At 42.8% G+C, this 23,807-nt stretch overlaps 3 protein-coding genes across 5 annotated transcripts; all 3 read right to left on the bottom strand.

Moving 5' to 3' along the window:
- Positions 1–553: 553 nt before the first annotated feature.
- rgs9bp (regulator of G protein signaling 9 binding protein) lies at positions 554–4,784 on the bottom strand. The gene is made up of 3 exons (XM_088322482.1): positions 4,314–4,784; positions 3,002–3,308; positions 554–2,492 (listed from the first exon to the last, which is right to left on the bottom strand). The coding sequence occupies exons 1-3, from the start codon at positions 4,407–4,409 to the stop codon at positions 2,113–2,115; spliced, it is 783 nt and encodes a 260-aa protein (XP_088178608.1). The 5' UTR covers positions 4,410–4,784; the 3' UTR covers positions 554–2,112.
- Positions 4,785–7,452: 2,668 nt separating this feature from the next.
- LOC148348683 (kinesin-like protein KIF20A) lies at positions 7,453–19,292 on the bottom strand. Of its 3 annotated transcripts, none has more exons than XM_088322709.1 (18): positions 19,154–19,292; positions 18,988–19,080; positions 16,564–16,683; positions 16,350–16,488; positions 14,694–14,878; positions 13,088–13,175; positions 11,820–11,975; positions 11,649–11,760; positions 10,241–10,303; positions 10,029–10,175; positions 9,797–9,962; positions 8,875–9,045; positions 8,666–8,805; positions 8,440–8,605; positions 8,268–8,373; positions 8,001–8,071; positions 7,829–7,924; positions 7,453–7,754 (listed from the first exon to the last, which is right to left on the bottom strand). In XM_088322709.1, exons 1-18 carry the CDS (start codon positions 19,196–19,198, stop codon positions 7,542–7,544), a joined length of 2,277 nt encoding a protein of 758 aa, XP_088178835.1. In that variant the 5' UTR covers positions 19,199–19,292; the 3' UTR covers positions 7,453–7,541. The 3 variants fall into 3 exon arrangements, with proteins under 3 accessions (XP_088178835.1, XP_088178836.1, XP_088178837.1); XM_088322710.1 differs by having other exon boundaries at positions 18,991–19,080; XM_088322711.1 differs by lacking the exon at positions 11,820–11,975.
- Positions 19,293–20,581: 1,289 nt separating this feature from the next.
- Positions 20,582–23,340, bottom strand: rps20 (ribosomal protein S20). Its single transcript, XM_088322674.1, has 4 exons — positions 23,188–23,340; positions 21,160–21,259; positions 20,863–20,936; positions 20,582–20,803 (listed from the first exon to the last, which is right to left on the bottom strand). Exons 1-4 carry the CDS (start codon positions 23,188–23,190, stop codon positions 20,621–20,623), a joined length of 360 nt encoding a protein of 119 aa, XP_088178800.1. The 5' UTR covers positions 23,191–23,340; the 3' UTR covers positions 20,582–20,620.
- Positions 23,341–23,807: the final 467 nt, after the last annotated feature.

Genomic DNA, 23,807 nt, shown 5'->3' with positions numbered 1-23,807 from the left:
AATGCTGTTTTTATGAATTGAATGTTTGTTTCAAGGCTGACATAATCAGTGATTGTTCTTTTTTAACTTTGAATTATGACACCCTTGGGTTTTCATAACAGCATACTCTCACCATCATACACCAGAGTCTCCACAGACTCTGCCACGAAGCCACAAGTGACACTCGCCGAGCGAAAGAGGAGCAAAAACAGTGCCAGTTTTATTCCTTTGAATGTTTATCTTTTGGATGTTTCTTAAAAACGTTGAAAATACAGTCAAATAAATGACTAAACATGTGTACCACTGGCAGCTAATGTAGTTGATGTTTTTTGTTTTCTGATACATGACCAATTTTAATCGCATCATTGTCCCTTTTTTCTTTTCTTTTTCTTAGTTCACCTTAAGAATTGAAAGTGAAGTGGGAAAATGGAGGTACGGTAGTATTTGCCTGGAAACAAATATTTCACCGAGGGTTACTACAAAAAAAATGTTTTTGAGCACCATGTCATGCTGCCCGCAACAATACTTTCAAGCTCCATGATTGTTTGTATACACGAATTCATGCACTAGCACCTCACCAAACAGGCACTTTATTAAAAATGCAGCTCTACAAGGACAGGGAGGTAGATGAATTGCCCGTTGTTGGCTTCTTACAACCATTTAACAAGTAATATAGTGTGAAGAATGAACATGTCTTATACAGAGCTAAACTAAAACTTATCAAGGGGGAGTATCAAATATATTCAAAACTGCATTACTTACACTACCGTTCAAAAGTTTGGACTTGCCCAGACAAGTGTGTGCTTTGGATGAAAAAGACACATTTTTATTTATTATTGGAATCGTCCAATGTGTTTGTTCTTTTGTTGACTCGTCTCAAATGAGGCTTTTTCTTTGCCACTCAGAGTATAGACATTGACACTGGGCTTTCGCAAGCACTATTCAACCAAGCTGCTCGTCGAGGACCTGTTGTTCTGTTGTTCGAAAATTAGAGACTTGTCTTCTTCTCGGTTGTGCCATGGGGCCACCCGCTTCTCTTTCTACTCTAGTTAGATTCTGTTTGTGCTGTTCTCTGAAAGGAGTAGTACACACCGTCGTGGGAGATCCTTTGTTTTTTGGGGAATGACTCGCATATATTAGCCTTCATTTGTTAGAACAAGATTAAAACGTCACGTTTCACATGAAAGTTTTTTTTTTCGGCCATTCTCACAAATGTGATGCCCCAGATACTCTACTAGCTCAAACGAAGGTCTGTTTTATCACTTCTCTAACAACCTAAACCTGGGGTTGTAAACTTGCAACTCGTGAGCCATATATGCCTTTTTTTATGAGTATGTTTGGCTAATAGAAAAAAAAAAAAATCCATACAATTTGTCTCCATGTCGTTCCAAAATATGCGTGGGGCAAAGCCGGTTGTGGTGCACGCAAAACCGAACCAGTGCTGAGAACAGTTTACAGTCAAGGTGTCACATTAAAAAACTTTGTCCTTAATATGGAAACCCATAATTAATCCATGTTCACTGCTAAGACACCTTATGATGAAAATCCACAGAACAAACTGTAAAAATACCAAAAAGCCAGCAGAGCACCCAGAGCAATTTGATTGGGTGAGCGGTAGGCCCTCCTGTCTCTCGCCCTGCACTGTCTGCGCCGAAGGTAAATACGTGGGATTCTTGTTTTCAGAATTTTGCGACACTTTTATGAAATAACTTTGCTCACACCTTCAAACCATTCTTAATGATGGTCAAAATGAGCCTTAACACTTTGTAGGAGGAAGACACAGCTTTTGTCTGGAAAGTGGGTTAGGGGGTTTTGTTGATTTTTTTTTCTTTTTTTTTTTGCGGCTCTTTGGGTCAAAAAGGTTCCCGACTCCTGGGCTCAACTGTTTTCAGTTGTGCTAACGTCATCGTACGAGGGTTTTCTAATCTTTCTTTAGCCTTCTAACGCAATTAGCAAACACAATGAAAAGTGCTTTTCCTTCAAAAATAAGAACATTTCTAAGCGACCTCAAAAACCTTTGAACGGTAGTATCCATACTCACGGATTGACCATTAAGTAAGATTACTCTCTATTTTTGCCTACTTTCCACTGTTTTGCCATTCGCAGTGAGTCAAATATGGATTCGGTTGCTTCTCAAGAAAGGAAGAATATACAGATACATAAGACGGTTGCCACCAGAATGACTGCACACAGCGATAAGAGCGCAAGGAGGTGGGCGCGCTGGCCTTCGGGTTGCCGTCCACCGAGATGTTCCTCGTCCACCGACAGCAAAGCCAACGAGGAACTGTCGGCACTGCCGAGCGGGTCCCGGTTGGCCGTCCCGCGGGGCTCCACCGTCCAGGGCAGCACGTTGACTTTGGCTTCCATCTCATCCATCATGTTGTCCATGTGGCCGATCTCCCTCTCCATGCTCTTGAGTTCCTGGTTCTCCAGACCCTCTGGGACGTTGGAGTTCAGAGCCCGGTCCAGGTCTGGTAGACTGAGGGCGCGAGCTGCAACCTGGCTGCTCCCTCCTGGGTTTGGACCAAAAAGGTACACGGTCAGTGACGTCCAGTGTTAAGACTCATGCCTTGTCTTTTTCAGTTACAAGCATGTTACTCAAGTAAAAGTACTGCCACTTCAGAATAATACGACTAGTAGAAGTGTAGTCATCCATATAATTACTTGAGTAAAAGTAAAAAGAGTGCTTGGTGATACAACCTCTCAAGTACTGAATAACTGTAGCAGCGTCTTATTTATTGATTTCTTTTAAAAACAAACATTCAAACAGATCATCAGATTACATCCATTCAACGTAAAATTACAAGTCTGTGTAATTGTAAGTCACACAGTTTGTTTGGGTAAAACCCTCTGTTGATTCATGTATATAGATGTATGTGAGACTTCAGCTATATACATCATGCGCATTCAATACAGTGAAATGAAGTTCCTGATCACTTGTGTCACCTGTTGGCTGTTTGGCTCACTGGTTCAATCCAAATCAAAGAAACGGGTCATAATTCTGACATTTGAATTTTTTTACCTTGCAGGCCAGTTTGCACCAAAGCCGGCGACTCGGCCAGCGTAAAGGCGCCTCCCATCTCATAAACTTTGCACAGGTCGAGGTGGAGGAGCTCCATGCTGGAGGAGAAGGCCACCCAGAGGAGCTCCATTTCCTTGCGTTGCTCCACGGGGAGGTTCTTGTCACGAAGATGCGAGGTAAGATGTTGGCAGATGGCGGCGCGCAACCTGCCGGCCCTTTCTCTCGTTTGCCTCAACTCATTTCGAAGCTCCAAGCTATCGGTGCCGCCGCCCACGCAGGTCGCTAGATGTCGATGGCATGCCACCACCTGGATGGAGCAATACATACGACGCTTAGTTTTTACAATCGCTCCTGGCCTTTAGAAGGGACACTCAAATTCTGAAACATACAAGATGTAAGAAAGAAGTACCTTTTTTAAATCATATCGATATATATATGTCATTGGTATTTTCCAATTATTTTCCGAGATATGGAATTCTGAAGTCAGTCTCTCTCGTCTTTGACTTCCTGACGTTATGTGAAGAACACCCGCACCCTAGCAAGCCGGTCACCATTTTGGTTTACCTGTTCACTAGTTGAAAAGGATTTGAGACCTAGCTCTGGCGGCCCCTCGGTCAATTGCGTTGAAGACCACTGTGTTAGATGGTTGGATTTATTCCGTGTTAAATTTCTCACTTATTTTTCAAAATGGATGAATTTGCACGTTTGTATCAGTACAACTCGTATGTAGCGGACCACTATGCCAGTGTGAGGCGCGCAATACTTTTGCCTCATGGCAGAGGGCGATCGTGAGAGCAAGGATTCTGCTTAGGTGCACCTCTAAGCCCCGAGCAATAGAATTAGTGACAGTATTAGCTAGCTAACAGAGAGTCAAGCCGTCCAGTCATTTTTGAACCCAATGTGGCCCGCCTCCAAGTTTGCCTACCCTTGATTTAGAATCTTCATCGTTGTAACATTCGATTTTTAAAATGCTAGAAAAAAGCCATCCGTAGCCCTCAAGTCAAAATACGAATGTAGGTTTCTGCATCGACGGGAAAGCGGGGCCTTCACGCATTTGCAAGCGAGATATCGAAAGGAGCACAAAGATGCAGCCGAGCGACAAATCCCATTCAGCGAGAGTGCTTTTTACGCCAGAGGGAACAAACTTGCTTTCTATTCTTACTTTTGGGACTTGGTCGTCAAGGGATTTCCAAAAAATCCATTTTTGAGACCTTTTTCACATCTTTTTGACATTCAAAGTGAGCTTGTACAAACATTAGAGACGAATCTATTCGAAAGCTACAAAACAAAAAGAAAAGGAAATGAAAGTCACCTTGATCAAAGAATCCACGAGAGCTTTTCCGTCAGCCAAAGCTTTGTTTGTACCAAGCGCGGTGTCATCTCCAACTTTGTTATTTACGAGCGGCATGAGGAGAACTCGCGGAAAATTCAAAAATCAGGTTGCCGACTTTTCTCACCACGATGAGTTTTCTTCACTGCCTCAGCATCCGGTGCCGTTCCAGGTCCGAGGTGAACATATTCCAGCCCGATCTTCAAACCCGGTCATTGGTCAACATGCCAGTTTGGGACCCGACCAAAATATAAAAGTGATGAGAGCGGAGAAAGAGGCTAATCAAAAATGACGTCGCTCCAGCGAGGTTCTAATCCGGTGATTGACCCCTTTGCACCGGCGCGGGATAAAGCCCAAAGCGCTAATCTCATTAACCGTCGCCGATGCCCGACCGTCTCCGCCGCGACCGTCTTTTAGCTCGAGTGAAGCTGCGTTCTTGCCTCCGCCGCGTACGTCTCTCTCGCAGGACCTGGAGGCGCTTTGAGGAGACATTCGATGCAATGTGGTGGATGTTTGATCCCACCTTTTTCAGACCGATGCGTTGATACCGGGCCATGGTCGATCACAGATTTCTTTGAAATGAATTACTTTGAAATGTTTTCATTTAAAATTGTAAGAAATCAAAAGCAATTCACAATTCCTCAAATGTTTAGTTTTCATGGAACTCACTTTGGTCAGTGTTAGATCCAACACACAATAAGAGACATTATTTTCAACTCATGAGGCCTGATTATCATCTGAGAGACACTTCACCAACTCCCCTTTTTGATGACCTCTCAGTCACAGAATTATTGGAGGAAGGAAGAAATGGACACTCTGTCGTATAGAGGAACATTCAACAAAAGGATGCAGCTTAATCCACAGAAAAATGGTTGGTTGGGTTGAGTCGATGTCAAGATAAGACATACTCAACTATAAGGCTGAACTCAATATTTGTAGCAAATCCATTCTAAATTCACAATCCTCTTGTCCGTCTGCTCAATGCATAGTTGGTAAGACTCAATAACTTCAAGCTTATCTTTTTCCAAAAGTGCCATTAAAATCAATTCTCAATTCGCTTCTAAGGTGTTGAACATGTTTTAGTTTCTAAAAACTGCAAAATATAGATGTCAATTTTGAACACCTGTGTGTATTGTTGGTTACCCAATAACAGTTTAATACTAGGCGGGGGTTAATATTATGCAACTTCATCTCGTCTACTTGTTGAAATGGTGTTTTCACGATCAAGGTCGATATCATTCAAGGGTGTCAAACTCGTTGCTCAGAGACCAAATGGTTCCAAAAAACAGGAAAACAAAAGTATTGAAAGGTCAAAAGATACTGAAGAGCATGGTAAAAAACACAAACTAGTGAAAAATATGAAAAAGTACTGAAAGTATAGAAAAAGATAATGAGGTTACTGAAAAGTATTTAAAAAAGGTACTAAAAAGTACTGAACAGCTGAAAAAGGTTAAAACAAACTTGTGAAAAGTATCTAAAAGTACCTAAAAGTATGGGAAAATGATCAGATGTTCTGTTAAGTATGAAAACATACTGAAAAGTGCCAAAAATATTGAATTGAATGAAAATTTTACTGAAAAGTATGAAAAAGTCTCATGTATTGAAAAGCACTGGAAAGTATAGTAATATGGAAAAGGACTGAAAAGCAAAAATGAAAATTGTACCGAAAAGTTCTATAATGTGTGAAAAAGAACTGAAACGTATACAACTACTACACATAGTATGAAAATTACTGAAGGAAAAAGTAGTAAAAACTTCTAGAAAACTTGGGAATCATTTTCTGTACTATGAGAAGCACCTTGAAAAATAGCCTTTTATGAAATATTTTCATACGCAAGACACAAAAAAAGTCTGCTAATTAAACATGTTAACATTATGAAATCCCATTCCACTGAAATGGATCCATTCCATGAATGGTTAGAGTATGTTGTAGCAATTTTATTGTGATTATGGTTTTCCAATTTAAAATTCTGTATTTTCTGGTCTATGAGGCGCACTTGTAAATTTCTGACAATTTGTGGTTTTTGGGGTGCGCCTTACCGTTCGGCAAACACGGTACTTGCGTATATAATCCACCGGAAACCAGAGTACGGTATCTCACACAGCTTTTTCTCTCTTCGGAGGCAAACTTTCCCCTCAGGCAGCCGATAATGGACGTCCCAGTTAGACGATCCGTTTATAGCGCAGTGCACGGAGCATGTTGTCATTAGCGTGATCCTTCTATTGTAGCCACGTCAAACCTATGGCCCGCGGCCTGCATCTGGCCTGTTGGATGATTACATTTCCAAGTATCTCGATACAGAGCAAGACTGGAGATTGTCCAAATCCAAGAGTTTTAGAATACACACTAAATGCTCCTGATATCGCACCTTTATTTGCATTATACTTAAAGAACAAACTGAAACCCAGTAGTATCTTTTTTTTGCGCCTGAGAGAAGCGAGCAAAAGCGATACAAAAGGAACGTTGTTTAGATTTTTTGGTCAAGGCTGAACCACTTCATCGGAGTTACCTCAACATCCATCTTGTTTCACATGTTTTTCCATTTCACACAATTCAGAAATATACACAGCAGTTGGCCCATATTTTCAAAGTTTTTGGAAGACATGAGGCACCAATCGGTGATTTTACATATAGTAAAACAGTGTATTCTCCCCCCAGCCAGTCAGGGGAACTGTCCCCCTTCGGCTTTTCCAGGTTTCAGTTTCTCTGCACACCTTTGCAGCAAGCTGCAACAAAGGGGCTCACATTTGATAAGAGGCAAAGTCATTTTTATTTCTAACACCCTTCATCAAAGAGTCTGAAAGGGCTGCACAGACTATTGCAAACCGCAGACTTATGACACCATCCCCTGATCTAAAACCGACACGAGGGCAAGGAAAAACTCAAAAACCTCAACATGAGGAAAATGAAGGGACCGCACATGAGATCATCCCCCTTCCAGGTTGACCAGGCTGCTAAGGATATTGCAATAACAGATAATACACAGATATATTTTATGTTGACAATAGGTTATTCTTATGCCATCGAACAGTGTGTCTATGTTGTTGAATACAAAACTGCTTTGTGGCGCACATCATCTTGGAAGTTCTCGTAATGTCATTCATTGAAAAGGCTCTTAGCTACAGTTGTAGAAAAGAATACCTTTAATATCAAAGTGCAAAGTTTTCCATTTATTCAAATTTAAGAGAATGATTAAAAGAATAGACAAGTCAACGGCGTGAAGCTCCAGCAGTTTTCTTGAGAGTCAAGTTTCTGCTTTTGTAAGGAGAAGCCACCGCTGCCTTGATGTTGGCGAGAATGCCCCTTTTCATTTTGCCTGGAACGGCTGACTGAAGACTTTGGTGAGGGAGTTCCGCTTTCAGAGAGACGATCTCTTGGTCCTTTTCCAAAGGCTGGGATGGAACTCCCTGCGTGGATTCCGTCTAGATTTAAAAAGCAACATTTATAATCGGGACAATCACCAGTCCAGCGCTTCCCATCACACCTGCTCTCCCACCTTCAACTGAAGTTCTTCCGGTTCCGCCGATTTATCCTTCAAGTCCTCTCGAACCTTCTGGAGATCAACAAGCCGTTTCTCCAAGGGTGATATCAACTAAAGCATCACATTTATAGGAGCTTCAAGTAGGCAGCCAGAAAAAAAAACGTTTCTCGTGCTGGAATGGTTTTACCTGTGGCTCATCAACACACATCTGTTCCATGGAGCTTTCTTTCACGTGGAGACCTTTCAAATGTTTCTCACCTGTGAGGTGAAACGACAAGTGGTCATCCTGAAATCTGACTTTTTGAAGATCATCAGGCAAGGCTTGGCTTTGGGAATTAAACTAAGGTGAGCGCAAAAAAGGCATTCAAACCGGTCATCTGAAGCATGGGCGGAACTGACCCGTTTTTGGCATCCTCAAGTGATGAAATGACCGATTCTCACTAAAATCACTCACCTGCCTCTTCAAAGTCCAATGTTTCACACTGGCATGCCGCGTCCACCGTATCCACGGTCGACACACTGGTACCGGATTGCAACAGCAAAAGCTTCAGCTTGAGGGCCTACAGAGGAGATTGAGGCATTCCACACATCATTTCATGAACCGCGGCATCTTCTCGAATCCCCACCTCGGCTTTCTCCTGCTCTGCTGTGAACCTGTCCAGTGGAACATAGTTTTCTTCCAGGCTTCTCATGGCTTGCTCAAACGCGTGCTCTTTGATGGCGTCCTTGTACATCTCAAAAGTGTTCTCCATCTTCTCCTCATAGCTTTCCTTTAGATCTTCCATCTGTCGCCTGAGCGTTCAAAGACCAGAATCGGAATCCCGAACGGATCGGAATCTCGGACTTGCAAACCTGCGGAGTTCCTCGCTCTCCGTGATCAGCTGTAACATGGCGTCGCCCATTTCCTTCCGGATCTCCACCTCCTGCTCCAGGTTTCTTCTCTGTTCAGCAAGCAGTTTTGTTTGTAGGCCTTTGATGGTGTCCAGCAGCTCCTGGCGATGGACGGCAATCGGTTAGACGACGGACCGGTCGGTAAACTCTCCGCTATGAAATGGACTTGCGTTCTGCGTCAGTAAGGTCATGTCGCAGTCTTCGCTCAGCAGGTCGGCAGACAGGAAACTTTCTAGTGCCTGCCTGTCGATCGCACCGTCTTTCACCAGGGATGGGTTGTTCTGACCCACCAAACACCGGGAAATACATTCGAAGGACTTGTCCGGGATGACCTGGACCACCTGGGCAAAACAAGTAAAAGTGAAATTAAAAAAGAGCAAATATTTTTATGTAAACATGTCAACACGGAAAAACACAGGAATTAAAATATTTATAAATCTACATCAAAAAAGTACAAAATACAAAAGTACTTCACCTTTTATCCTCAAGAAATTGAAAGTCACAGAATCCCCAAAAATGAGAAAAAAATGTGTTTGAAAGGAACCAGCCGTGACTTATTGGGGCTCCCTTTGTTCCGTTCCAAGAGCCGGCTCATTGAGACGTTTCGTTCACCAAAAACAGGTCAGTTGCGACTCAGCCCTCATTGTTTTTTCTTTCGGCGCATTATTAATCGCTATCCAACTATATAGTAGTGACTTTTTTGAAGGGGGACATGATTTCTTCGTTTTCCTCATGTTGAGGTTTGAGTTTTGCCTTGCCTTCATGTAGGTTTTAGATCAGGGGATGGTGTGATAATAGTCTGAAGTTTGCAATAATCTGTGGTCTGTGCGGCCATTTGAGACTCGTTGTGATTAAGGGCCAAACAAATAAACAGGACTTGACACTGTCCGATAAGGCGTGACATAAACAACTCGACGAAACTGCTCCACTAAAAACAGCATCAGGTCTGCAGGGGCCACGCTGCCGTTTGCTTTCTGCAGCCAAAGTAAAGCACCGCTTCTGACCGTCGATAACGGGAAAAATTGAGTCGGATGACCCTGTTCCTTAACTATAACTTTTTTATAAGAGATTTATTCCCAAGAATGGTCTCACCTGACTGGCCACAGCAGAGAACTTGAGGACATGGAGCGTCTCGTCGTAGGTGGAGGCGCACGGACTTATGTTGACCATCATGGAAGCCCTGCCTTTTCCGGAGAAAAGCGCCTGGAAGAGCTTGGTCAGTTTGCTCTCTCGATAAGGAACGTAAGCGCTCTTCGTCCTGTTTGTACGAAAAAAAAACGTTGAAACGGGTCGCAAAGACTGCGCCGGCCTCTCCGCAAACTACCTTTCCGTCTGATTGTTCCGCAGGGCGTTGATGCACTTCCCCAGAGTGAGAAGAGAGTTGTTGATGTTCCCCGCTTCCTTTAACCTCTCGCCCAAAGTTTTGGTCTTGTGGCATCTTTCGGAGCCGGCCAAGTCGCACAAAGAAAACCTGGGGAGCGTGAAGGTCCATGCTGCGAGTGTTTGCCGCCAGTTAAGATTTAAGGACAGACTTACTCGGACATCCCTTTGACTTGGTTTCCATCCAACTTCAGCAGCTTCATGGAAAATATGCTGTGGCTTATGAGGAAAGGTATAAGTCTCTCTTTAACAAGACCATTTACAGTCAATTCCGGACGACAAGCAGCTTTTTCCTACATTTCAAACACAACGACTAAGACTGTTCGCAAGGGTGTTGGCGACCAGTTTGGATGCAAGCACGCCCCTTGCTGTGCGTTTAACCATCTGCAGTGGCGCTTAGCAGTGGTATGGACCATGGAAATTCTACCGTTTCATCAAAACAAATAGATTTCTGCCAAGTGCTCTGAATATCAAGGTGAAGAAATTCAATGAAGCGCAGGTAAACTACAGCTCGGTTCACACCGCACGGAAATGATTATTTTTTTGCCCGGAAGCAACCTGTATCCGATCTGTTCAATTCCGCGTTAACAGCCCGAATCATTTTTTTCCACACCAGAACCAGGCTACTTTCATATTTGCTTCTAAATCAGATACAAATCCGAAGTTTTGGAACGCCACGTCTGTGTGAACAGTCAAGGAGCATTCTCATGCGACCTACACATCAAAGCGGGAGGAAGTGTAGAACTTAACCATGGCAGACAAAAATCAAAAGGATTTAAGAGGGATAGTGTGGTTTTGGATTGAATCCATATTTGAGGGGCTAGCTCCGTTCAGCCTCCGGTGGCACACAAACTTGAATCGCTCGATACGCTTCGCCGTTAGCATCCATGTATACTTCCGTAAACACTGGATGCATTGCGTGTGACGTCACGTTTTCCCTCTGCGCATGCCGAAGACTTGTGGCGTTTACACGGGAGATGCAGAAAAGTCACGGGAGATTGCATACAGGTGGCATTTAGACGGAAATTTGAACGCTCACAAAAACACCAGATTTCACAAAAAACGAAATCGAGTATTAAGCTCTGCAGTGTGAACCCCGCCAAAGTCTCCCTTTGTTAGCAAAGTGCTTTGTCAACTACGCAGGAATAAACGAGACTCCCCACGGATTTTGCAGAATCTGCGGGGAAATGTTGAAGAAATCGAACCCAAAATGCCGTGATTAATAAACTCCATTGCAGACCGTCTGCTGCTGTCAATCAACTAGCGCAGCAGTACGAGTGCAACAAAAACGATACAAAAATGCTTGGACTCTTTTCAACAAATGGCATCGGCTGATTGAATATGAAGTAGGGCAGCAGGTGACTCATTTTCGGGTACACTTTTCCTAATGTGACCTCATTTCTTTTTAAAATGCGAGAAACGGATCTGAATGAGTTCATTTTGATGGCCGCTTAAAATCCGGTGCAGCTTGAGGAAGACAAAATTCGTTCGAGTTTACAGCTATCGATCCGTTGCGCTCTGCGGTCCAGAATTCAGCCGTTATCGGGAAAGGAACACATCTTACCTTCTGCTGGAGGACCGGTTCATCTTGGTAGCTGCGGCGCTTCGGTTTTGGTTGCCCAACCGCAATAGTTTGCACGCTTCCGAAAAACTCTGAATATTGATCCAGCGGAGATCTGAAAAGAACTCGTTGGTGAATTTGACAAGAAAAACGGCGTGTGGCGATCCGCGTCACTTTTAACGTAAGCGTTTCCGGCGCCGTCGTCGCAGACGCGGAGAGCGCTGCGTTTCTTGGATTTGGAGCCAAACGAGGCCTGGAGGAGATCGTAGACCCGCTCGTTGTAGATTTCGAAGAAGGACACCCACAAAGCAAACTGGCAGCTCTCCTCGTCTGTCGCAAGGAAATATGAAGGCTCGGCTCATTATGGGTCCGTCAACGCCTTCATATTTGAGCTCATTCAAACCGAAAAAAAATTCAGTCTTAAAAATATGGAGAGCGTTCAACGTCGGCTCAGAATTCCAGTTTCCAATATCAAAACATGTGAATTGAATACTGCTTTTTAATTCAATGACATCGATTTAAATATTTGGCAGCGATAGGATGGATGTAGAGAATTTTCGCACGTGTGAAACAAAGGTCACCTTGACAACTCCCGCCAGGATGATCTGCAGGGCGATGCAAGCACCCCCTGCCCCTAAGAGTCCCGAGTAGATGCCTGAGAACCTGCAGTTCAGTTCTTTGAGTCAAACAAGAGGTGCCCGGCTTAGCCAGGGACAACAAGATTAAAAGAAGCCAGCGAGCAGACAAGAGGTCTGAAGCCAAACAAACATCCCAGGGCCACATTTTAGCCCTGGAGCAACCCAAAAGGTTCTGACCAAGTCCCAACGAGGCACGCATAGAACCTTGCTAGGTCGGACTACAAGCAAAGTCGGTGGTGCCCAGCCAGTGACCTCAAAGAAAGTCTCCATCCGCGGCTTCAACACACTGCATCCTATGGTCCTCGTCCCGATCGGGTCTCCAGCCTTGAGAATTCCTCACCGCTCTAACGTTGAGGACATCAAAACGGGGCCTTCGGTTTCATCGCACCGAGACCAAAGTCCATCTCGTGGTGCTAGGTATCGGTATGACCTAAGGGGACTTCTATTAAATTACAATAACGTCATAAGACAAGGTTGTTTTTCTATCGAAATGATGCCAGTTAAATTCCACCTTCCATCTTGCTGCGTTTTATTCAAATTTCTTCTTTGGATGATTAGTAAAGGTCCATTAATTCGAGAGTGTGTCTAAGTATTTTGAACCATCAAAAACGGTAAAAGTGATGCGTAGCCACACTTGAGAATTTGTTTTTTTTCTAATAAATGATGCGGCGCTCCAAAAAAGCTTAGACAAGTTCAGAAAAAGGACAAATGCTAAATTCGTTTAAATATTCAAACACCCAGATTCCGCTTCAAATACGAGAGTTCCGTCATAAACAATATTTTTCAAAATTTTTGGTGGGTTACCTGATAGACGGTCGGTCGAGGACGAAATTGAAGGAGGACAACAGGACAAGAAGTCTGATCCGAGGTGGCTTCTCATGAGATCACAGTCCTTCGGAAACAAGTTTGGATTCAGTCTTTCGTGTCATTGATAAATGGAGTGAACATTGTTTGCGACGAGATTAGACACGGCACTCCACCATGAACACGGAATAAAGACTTCAGGGAGAGAAAAAAAACAGATCAAGAATGTCAGGATAAACCGGCAGAAATATCGACCAGGTCGTGCTTAGAGAATGGCCAAAGATGGAAGAGCGTGCACAAGCCAATCAATGAGATGCGAATACACGGGAAAGATGTACTGTATAGAAATTCTTAAAGCATTTTTCAGAATAGTAATGACCCTGGGGAATAAACCAAGATATTTAATACTAGTTTTTAAAAAAAGGACCTATGGCACTTGGAGGGCAGCGGGTCAAAGAGGTGGTGGCTAGAGTGAAAGGAAGTCCATTGAGCACAAGCGTAAATAAGGGGGCACCAACATTTTTTAAGCCAAAAGCTATTTGTTACTGCTATTACCATGTTGTAAACATTAGCATTAAGGATAAAACCGGCTCTTTTATAAAGGTCGTTTATATTAATTGAATGATTGTTCTAAGGGCGTTTTTATGAATTGAACGTTAAGGCTGTCTCAATAAGTGAATGTTCTTTAATAATGGCACCCTTGGGCTTCCATAACAACACTCTCACCATTACACACTGGAGCCTCCACAGACTCCCCCGCTCTGCTGCAAGTGACACTGGCAGAGGGAGAGGGGAGCAGGTGCAAGAATCAAATGGACTGAACCATTTTAAGGCAGGAGTGGAGCAATTAGGACGCTGCGTTCAGATTCCTGATTTGTTTTCATAGTTTAGGTCGCTTTTTCAGTTCTATTTAAGCCGCTCCTTTATTCAGGAGAAGAATGGAATAAAATCCCAATCGTTTGAAGGGTGCTAAGAGCTTTTTTGGGGGGCGCTTGTGGGTGAGCCAGAATTGGCTTTTCCACAAAAACAGCGATGATCACATTACGTTCTTCAAAGGACAGTGTTTGATATTTGTCCACTAGATGTCACCGTCATGTGTATTGCAAGCAAAAATGAGTCCAAGGAAGCAGCCTTTTTCTTCTGTTTTCTTCCCAGCCTCTATCAAAGACAAAAAAAAGGAAAAATATTTTTTCAAAAGGACTCAAAATAGGGAAGGAAAAAGGGACCCAAAACGGAAAATAAAAAGTGTGGGAGAGGGGGGCAAGAAAAGGAAATGGAGAGTAAAAATCTAAAGTCAAAAATAGAAAACCTCCCAGATTTGCCTTTTCTGTCCGTTTCTCTTTTCAAAAGTAATAAGGTATTTGATCACTTGGAGTCTCCGTATCTTGTCTTTGTACATTGAGCTTTTAGCACTCGTGGCCGGACAGAATAGAGCGATATCTGGTGGGCAAATATATTGCTGTTCCTTTCACTCTCATATTGAAGCCAGGGTTTCAAACCATCATCCTGGGGGCTGCGCGTTTGAGACCCCTGGATGAAGGGCGCCACAAATAAACAGGACTTGCCGTTCTTCCGCCCGGCGAGAGCCTTTCATTCCCTCTCTCACCTCTTGAAAAGCGGCAAAAAGTGCGGCTTTTTCGCTCCTCTCCTGTTTGACTTTGTCTCCGTCCAACCATCGGATGTGGTTTCTCAAGTGCGGCTTGACGTCCATGCCCTCGTACTGGCGCCCGGCCGCGTAGCCGAAGGTGGCCTCCAAAACCCGGGGCAGTATCCCCGGCTCTTTTGAAGTCCCTGAGACGTGAAACGAGACCTCAGAGTTAAAAGTTGCCATTTATCGGATGAAAAGGCAGCCGCGTCCGTTATAAAGCCCGAGGGCCGGACCCAGCTTCTTGGAGGATTGAATCAAGTGGGTCCTAAAATTCCCAATACCTCTAAAAAAGTAGCGAGTCTAGGTCATTTCTATCAAAAGTTACGATTGAAAAAAACATGCAAAGCAAATGTTCCTTCTGGCCGTTCGAGGACAGTAAACAATCTAGTCAGCCTCGTACTTCAATACGAATGTCGTCTGATCTTATTGCCCATACGGCGCTAAAAAGGTTTTATTCATTTTAAAGCAGTACTACGATTGCATTTTTTTCACAGCTCCAACTTGGGTTTCTATAGCAGGGCAGGTTGGTGCAGGTGTAAAATAGCATTCACCCAACTGTTAAAGTAGTCAAGTTAAGGCAATCCGTGCGTAACGCGAAAATCATTTTCCCCTCGTTGCGCGATTCGATGTTTAGAAAAGATCCCTTATCCACGATTGCTCTCCCTACGTGCTTCTCGTAATATAGTCATCCTGTCAAATGAAGGATGCAACAAAAAAAGACAAGGAACTAGCAAGGAACCAAGGGGAAGGAATATTAATAAAGGTAGGAGGACAATAGAGCCACAAAAACATGGGTGCAGGATCGTGACAGTGTCAACATTGTGGTTTCATATGTACACATATTTGCCAAATTAGGTTTTTGTAACGTAACCCGTGACAAACGAGGCTTCACTGTGTACATTATAGGTGGGTAATGAACAGCCCCTGATGGCAGGTAGTTGCCTTGCATGGCTGACACTGCTATCGGTTAGTGTGTAAAAGGGAAAAGTGTGAAGCACATTGTAAAGCACTTTGGGAGGCCTTCATCGACTTAATAAGCGCTAGAGAAATGCAGATTTACATTACATTCTCAAGTACGCTAAAAGATGGAGCATAATGCTGAAATGCGAAACATTTTGGGTGGCCAGTTATTTAACTGTTCCAGTCTGCCTGAGAACAGAAAGTCCGGATCCGGAACCAAACAGAGTTTGACACTCCTGGTTTAAAGCATAAGAAAGCATGTAGTGAGGTAGACCTCAACCAAAAGTAAGACTAGAGGGAGATATTATAGTTTTCTTTCAAGAAAATTGAGGGGTACACAAAACATTCTCATTGGGGAAATCGAAGAGGAATCCTAGTGCAGAAAAAAAAGAGGAGGAACCGGAAACAGTTCTGACAACAAGCGGAAACGGAATAAGACTATGGTACAAACGAGAGTTCGCCCAACATGGGGCATTGGAGGAACTCTTTGTAATGGAAAAGTCCACATTTTCGGGAAGAATACAGAAGACAAGAATAAATCGGACTACAGAAAAACAAAGGACGGCACTTCTGAAAAATGAAAACGACTCGTGCAATGTTTTCGCCTCGGTTGCGAGAAAAAAATAAAACCTGTCGAAAGGGTGTTCCTTGCACCTTGGATGGTGAAGGTCTTCCCAGCATTTGTGACACCGTAACTGAAGAGGAGAGAATCCTGCCCTTGCAAGAAATCAGTCAATTGGCTTTTAACAGTGAGGTCAAACAGTTGGGCCTGGCTCGTCTCGGGACCAAAAATCTAAAAACGGAAAGGGAGCAATCGGTGAAGGAGCAGGACGTTCCCTTTCCGTGGAGGGATTTGACGAGAAGTCACCTTAGAAAATGAAAACTTGTGCACGGAGGCGCTTATCCCCTTCTCGCTGCACTTCATGTTGGCGGATCCTTTTGGCGCCTGCAGCGTCGCCACCTGCTCATTTTCCAGGACGACGCATTCCTGAAGAAAACAAAACGGTGATTCATGACCGCTCGTGAAAACGAGTCGATCGGAATTCCAGCATTTTTAGAGAACCGGCTCCGCTCGATTCAACAGCCGTCTCGTTCCGCTTTCGAGCGAAAGCTGCGTGTGGCTTTTAATCCATCATTTAAAAATAACGTCATATTGAACACACATTAATCATCTTTTTAAATGTATTCTACAACACGTGTCAAACACACGGTCGACCGCATTTTCTTTGGCTTTTGGGATAAATGATTCAAGACTGCTTTGACCGATTTTCTTTTAGTCAACGCATGTTCAGCTATCTTTTCCAATGACGCTGATGTTTGTTAAGTAAAACATTGATATTTGACTTTGAAGCTGGCTGAAATCATTGCAGTGTGTGAAATTCTTGGATGCGCTCGAATATGAATTTCCCTTAGGGGATGAATAAAGTATCTATCTATCTATCTAAACTATTCCTTTTGGGGTGGCATCAGTACTGTATTTGAAAGTCCTTTTTATCCTGGAACCAGAAAACCACCATCACGTGCACAATGGTAAATGGTCTGCATTTCTATAGCGCTTTTCAAGTCAATGAAGATCTCCCAAAGCGCTTTACAATCTGCTTCACACTTCCCATTCAGGCACTCACACACCAATAGCAGCCACGCAAGGCACCTCCCAGCTTATAGGGGGGCATTAGGGATTCAGTGTCTTGCCCACTCCGACATAACACGGAGCTGGGAATCGAACCTGCGATCTCTTGATCCCGAGACAAGCGCTCTACCTCCTGCGCTAACGCCACCCGGCAATGTCGCTTCGGCACTCAAGTATAAAAGCCTTCACTTTACGGTAAAACCTTTACTCCTAAATATTGTACTTTACAATAGGCCACTTTGAAAAACTCCTAGAAACAAATATGCAAATGATTCATTCTTCATTGCTATAAATGATATAACAACTTTATAGCCAATTGACGCAAACTACACAGAACCTGTTGAAAACTCCTAGAAATCAAAATGTTAAATGGGCATTCAAACGAGACCAAATGTGATTCCAATTCCGGCTTTGACACTTTTCCTCCGTGTAGCACTCTCAGAGACGACACCACGCATATCGACTAATCACGTAAGCCTTCAATAAAGACAAAAATGAAAAGGTGCCGGCTCCCGTCGTTCAGTTCAAAGAGTTGGCTCGTAAAGCCTTTACGTTTGCGAACACCACATCACCCGTCTAAATCAGGGTGCCGCGAGACCAGGGGCGGATCCAAATGAGTATGAGTGGGGGGCACGATAGATCATTTGGGGAACCGCCTAAAAGAAAAGCTGTACGACCTTTTCTTTTAAGCTGTTAACATTCAAAAAATGATCTTGTTCGTGAATGACACAATCGTCCGCACATGACGTAAAACCAGATTCTGAGGTCAATTATTGTACAAGAACAGCATAATAGACTCTTGCCCAACTCCAGAATGTTTAGCGAACATTATCACAAAGAAAACAAATACACTTTTAGCAATTCGTTCGCAGCTGTAAACCTTAAACATACGGTTTGATATACTCATCAGTAAATCAAAAAGAGAACACCACAACATTAACAATATTTATCCTTGATCGGTGATCAAATAGCCTGGAATATTCTTTGCTGTAATAAAATGGTTAAGTAACAAGCAGCACTGTAAGAGTAAACCTGGTCAAAAGGATCAGTAAAAATAAGGCAACAGTAGTCATATTCTTAAATCCAATAAGCCACACTCGTAAATTTGACAGTTATTTTGTTTTCTATTCAACTGAATCGAATACTGCTCAGAACATTTCAAATTCTTTGACATACATCTTTTTAAGGTAACGAATCATTTCACTGGTAACGAGTTCCTTTCACTATAAAGTAAATTAGTTACGATCTGGGTTACTTTTTGGAAGTAGTGAGTAACCAGATGTCATTACCATTTAAAAGTAACGTTTAATTTTAGATTTAAAGAAATAGGAAATGAAACTGTTTAGGTTTCATTCTTAAACATTTTCCACAGAGGTTGTGCCTGGAGATTTCTTCATCGACTTGACTCCAAAAAGGTGGCGATAAACTGGAAATCACTCAATTCCAGTGAGGGCAAAACGTACCCCTCGAGTGAAACGCTTACACACACGTAGAGGATTCGTCAACTCAACTACGCCATCGTGTGGAGACAAAAATGTATACACAAGAGTGTATTATGATAGTGAGGGAGTCGGTGAATGATGAGCTGTTCGATCATTTGCGCTTATGCAACAAGTGAGATAAAGCGCTAATTGATTGGAAACGGAGCACACGACTACTCACGACCTGGTCTTCGTGGTCAGCGAGCTCCTGTTCAGAAAAAGGGCGAACTCGGAGATAGACTTTGATGATCTGCTGTTTCTCCTCCGCGTCCTCCTAAAAAAGATTCAATGGATCGATCTCGAGGAAGGCTTGTTTAAATTTGACCGCATGGACAAGAAATTGATACCCGCGGTGATGAAAGGTAAGCCAAATCCAAATCGACAGCTTCCATGGTTGCCCTAAGAGCTCGACGCTGGGATTTCCACCGTTCTTATGGTAGAAAAGGAAAAGAGAGCAAGCAATTAGCAATTAAAAAACCACCAATTGAAAGCTGCGCTCGTGTGACGTCACACTCAAACTGATAGTTAACGCTAGTTTGCATCGTAGAACGAGAAGTGCGAATCAATTGTATTTACGCTGCAATCATAAACAAATATTGCTCTTCTGGTGATGGATTTTAAGCAAATCTTCTCAGATGTAAAGATTTTAAAAATGTAGTTGCTGTATTCCTTTTGTTCTTTAGTGAAGCTACAAATATGGAGAAAACGATATAAACTAGTGAAACGAGCACTATCGTCTAGAAAGTTGAAGTGTATGGATAAATAATAGCAAGATATTCATTTTTCCAATTCAATATACACCGAGTCTGTAGTCTCCCCCTAGTTTCAAACATGTATTGAAAATACAACTGATTATTTTGTTCATTTGACGTTTCGTTGACTTTTTTTTTACCACACTGACATGGACACATTAAGACAGTACTCATTGTCTTACTATGTTCACTTTAATAAGGCCTCATCAAGTGTAACAATGGCACAAGTACGTATAATCTACTCTTAAGAGGACAACTCCACGCCAAAAACATTGAATTTATAGTAAAATTTTGCCATGAGCAATCACTTCTGTAATTAACTTGTAAAGGATAAGACTAAAAAGATTTTAGTCCAATTCGTTTTAATTGTATTTTGTAAAGCTGACAATGACCATTATAAACATTGAAGAATCAAATAATCTGAGTGACCATCCATTATCTGCACCGCTTATCCTCAGTAGGGTCACAGGGTGCTGGAGCCCATTCTGGCCATCTCCAGCCAGTGGGCAGGGGACACCTTGAACTGGTTGCCAGCCAGTATCAGGGCACACAGGGACAACTTGCTCGCACATTCACACCTAGGGACAACTTGGACCAGCCAATGAACCTGAAACACATGTTTTTGCAATGTGGGATGAACCCAAGTGCCCGGATAAAACCTACACAAGCACGGGAAGAACATCCCAACTTCACACAGGAAGTTCGTTCTCATGACCTAGGAACAGTGCCGCACACGCACCAACCACTGTGCTGCCAATCTAAGTGACCATCTTCAAGGAAATGTGAAAATAGTCAATCTAACAAAATTTCTATTTTTACCCAATAATTGTAACCTTATAACATCCCAATCATTGTATCACGTTCTACAAGTGTTTCAAGGCCCAACAAGTTTCTGCAAATGCTTCATAAGTGTGCCTAAGGCGTGATTTTTATTTCATCTGGAACATCTTCAACAATGAAAAAGGTGTTCTCATTCACAATAAGGCCGCAACGCCTCCAAGGCAAGGAAAAAAACAAATCAAGCCAGTTTTCCCTCGATCCTTTATTGCATCAGGCGCCTATTTATGCATCAGCGATGGTCACTTCGACCTCCACACCGGGCTCGATGCTGATGGAGGTGATCTGCTTGACGATTTCGGACGGACTGTGAAGATCGATGAGGCGTTTGTGGATCCGCATCTGGAAGCGATCCCAAGTTTTGGAGCCTTCGCCGCAGGGGGTCTTTCTGGTGGTGATGCGCAGGGTCTGCAAAAAAAACAAGATTACCAAACAGACACTCTTTCGGCCGTGCGCGGGACGCTTACCTTGGTTGGCATACGGACCGGTCCCTTCACTTTCAAGTTCTTTTCTTTGGCGCCGCGGATCAAGTCGGCGCACACTGAAATCGGAGAATAAAAACGTCAGGACCGATTCATCAACTGCATCGAGACACCGCGACTAAAACGACAGCTCAGAATAGCGTATTTCACACATCAGATTTATCAGCGAGATTTAGATCCTCATGGCGAGTTGCAAAAGACAGAATCCAGAGTCTTGTTAATGCGTTTGCGCAACGCATTTAGACCGCGATTCTCAGGTTTGTAAAAAATTGCGTTTTCTACCTTTCTCAAGAGACTTGACATTGCGGCTGGTGAGGGTGATGCGGATGCGGTGAATTTTCACCTCCGTCTCCACGGGGGCTTTACCGGAGTCTTTGAAAGCCTGCGTGCGAGTAAACAACCGCAATAGATTAGTGGTCATCGACATCGTGAAAGCAGGCACCGGGCGATCCCAATGAACGACAGAGTACAGAAGTCAGCAGACTGGTTCTGAAATGTCAAGCATTGCTTTGGGTTCGCCGCCTTGGCGCACGTCCGCAATTGTTATTCTTTTTGGAGGATCTGCATGGTGATTCATTCCCACGTTTGTGCATTCATTTCCTAGTCTTCACACTCGGCTCAGCGTGCCTACGTTGGCCAAAAGAGGGGCAGGACCCACGGTACACGCAGACCATCCACAGAGAAAACAAAACAAAGAACACGTGGATAATGAAGAATAAGAAGACGCCATGTCAAAAAATGTATTTAAAAAGTCCTTACAGCTAAAATTTGAAAGTTCACGTTTGCTTTGGGCTCAGTCTTTCAAATGGAAGTTAATATCTAGGGCTCGGAAAGTTTCAGGCTTAAATACCTGTGACTTGGATTTTTTTAGGCACTATCTTAACACTTGGGTGACCAATCTGGAGTTCTGCTCGGGAGGCCAATTAGACTAACATTTTCATGATTCGCGTGCATTCTATACAATATATATACTCAGTTAACACATTTTCAACTATAATTGTTAGTGTCGATGGGTTCAATAATTAAGTATTTAGATTGCGTGCTAGCCAAGGTAAGTCTATGCTTCTTTAGTCTAACTTGTGTGAACTTAGCTACTGTAAATTGTGAACTAGTCATGTGAGCCTATATTTTCATCCATTTAACTTGATTTCACAAAAAAAAAAAAAAAAAAAGATTTTACTCATTACTAATACAGACCGACGTTGGACAAGAGAAATCACTCAAAAGTGCCAATTTAGTAGCTTGCAAAATTCTGTTTGTAGCCAAGATGTACCAGTGTCCCGACCTTCCTTGCTACTGGGCAAGATTATTACTTATGTGTTATTGAATGTATTATAATGCACGCGCGCGAACAATGATCATGATATGTTACTGTTTTGGTCGAATCTGCCTACGGTAGGAAAATATGGCAGAACCTCGGTACAGTTTTGCTGCTACATTGCAGGCGACGACGATCAGATGGATGATTAAAAAGCTCCCAAACGGATTGCGAAAAAGGTAAATATCTGCACCACCCGAGATGGATGGGATAGCTGCGGCTCTTGAGGGCCACCCCCCATCTAATACCATTGACATAACAGCTGTTACACGTTTCGCAGAGCCTGTTACAGGGTCCTGTTACAGAAAGGCAGTGATTTTCAACCACAGTGCCGTGAGAAATGATCAAATCTCACTTTATAAATCTAATAAAACATTTATGAAGCATTTTCTGCAAATGTGATGTCATTATCAAGTGTACGTGCTGGAAAAAACGGGGGTATTATAAATTATATTGTAACTAAACAATGATCAGTGTCATTTTGTAACTTTGTTAGTGGTGTGCCGCAAAAAATTTCCAATGTAAAAAAAAAAGGTTAAAAAGACACTGCCCCATTTTAAAAATGCAACTTTTAACCCTTCACAATAATCAGTGGCACAAGATTAGCTCAAGAAATGCTTATGATGCGTGCATAAGGTTTGTCCCATTCACACCATTGTTTAAAACAATTTTAAATTGCTTTGGAAATTTCGGATTCTTTAAAACAGTTCATGCTCTACTTTGAATTTAATAATCGACGAATTTCAAACTACATTTCATACATGGGCAAAAAATATCGAAATCAATCGGTTAAGCAATGGACGTTTATAAGTTTAGATGCAATGAAATACGATTGCAGCCTTTTGACAAAGCAAATGAAAAGCCGCGAAAGCTAGGATCGTTAGCCACGGTAAGCTAGTAGCCGACTCGATGTTAAAGTATAACAATTGAGTAACTCATCATCAGGCAAACTCGGTGAAGTCAGTAATAAGCTATGTGTGAATAGAGCATACCATTAGAATATGTCCTGACCGACTTATTCGGAAGAAAATCAGGCGAACAGCGGTGAGCCAGGGCAAGCACCAGCAACGTGCTCAGCTCTTCGACCGAAAGGAAGAGCCGAGGCGCGTTTCCGCTAAAAGTACTCGACATCCGGATTTCATCCCTTCTTCCTTGTCTGGATCATTTGCGACAGCGACCTCAAGCGGCGGCGCACGAGAAAACGCGATATTGCGGAGTTTGTTCATGATTCGTTCACTTTTTTTTCCCGTCTAATGAGAAATACTGACAATAAAGACGTTTCTTAAAAGACACACAACTGTGATTTCATATTAAAGTCTCTTCTCACGACAAGTTGTGCCGCACACGCTCCCCATAAAATAGGCAATATTGAGTTGATCTATGTTTGTATTAAAATGCAGAGAAAAAAAGAAACTTTCAGTCACATTTTTCATATTTTGACGCCAATGTGTTGCTTTTGGCCAAATACATTTGAACGCACGATTATTTGATTAAGCCACTCTTAATCTAATGCAAGGGTTTCCAAGCTTTTCTAAGCCGAGAGCGACTTTTTGTTACTAATTGGTAAAAAGGGCGCCCACTTTTATAAGCATTTCGAAAATAACCACTTTTC

The sequence above is a fragment of the Urocampus carinirostris genome, chromosome 18 (assembly GCF_059441175.1).
Source record: "Urocampus carinirostris isolate Australia breed hairy pipefish chromosome 18, RoL_Ucar_1.0, whole genome shotgun sequence".
NCBI classification, from domain to species: domain Eukaryota; kingdom Metazoa; phylum Chordata; class Actinopteri; order Syngnathiformes; family Syngnathidae; genus Urocampus; species Urocampus carinirostris.
Note: the sequence above shows the minus strand (reverse complement) of the source record. Positions and strands in the feature narration are given on the sequence as shown.

Bases quoted from the DNA above. Each gene is read 5' to 3' on its own strand.
- rps20 (XM_088322674.1), bottom strand. The intron at 20,937-21,159 runs GTAGAAAACGCA...CTCCGATTTCAG, and splicing joins TGTCAAGTCTCTTGAGAAAG to TGTGCGCCGACTTGATCCGC. The intron at 20,804-20,862 runs GTAAGCGTCCCG...TTTTTTTTGCAG, and splicing joins CGGTCCGTATGCCAACCAAG to ACCCTGCGCATCACCACCAG.
- LOC148348683 (XM_088322709.1), bottom strand. From the start codon at position 19,198: ATGGAAGCTGTCGATTTGGATTTGGCTTACCTTTCATCACCGCGG. The intron at 8,374-8,439 runs GTGGGGATTCGA...TCTCCTCTGTAG, and splicing joins CAGAGCAGGAGAAAGCCGAG to GCCCTCAAGCTGAAGCTTTT. The intron at 8,072-8,267 runs GTGAGTGATTTT...TTCACCTCACAG, and splicing joins ATTGGACTTTGAAGAGGCAG to GTGAGAAACATTTGAAAGGT.
- rgs9bp (XM_088322482.1), bottom strand. From the start codon at position 4,409: ATGCCGCTCGTAAATAACAAAGTTGGAGATGACACCGCGCTTGGTACA. The intron at 3,309-4,313 runs GTGACTTTCATT...TGCTCCATCCAG, and splicing joins TCGTGGATTCTTTGATCAAG to GTGGTGGCATGCCATCGACA. The intron at 2,493-3,001 runs GTAAAAAAATTC...GTCCAAACCCAG, and splicing joins GGTGCAAACTGGCCTGCAAG to GAGGGAGCAGCCAGGTTGCA.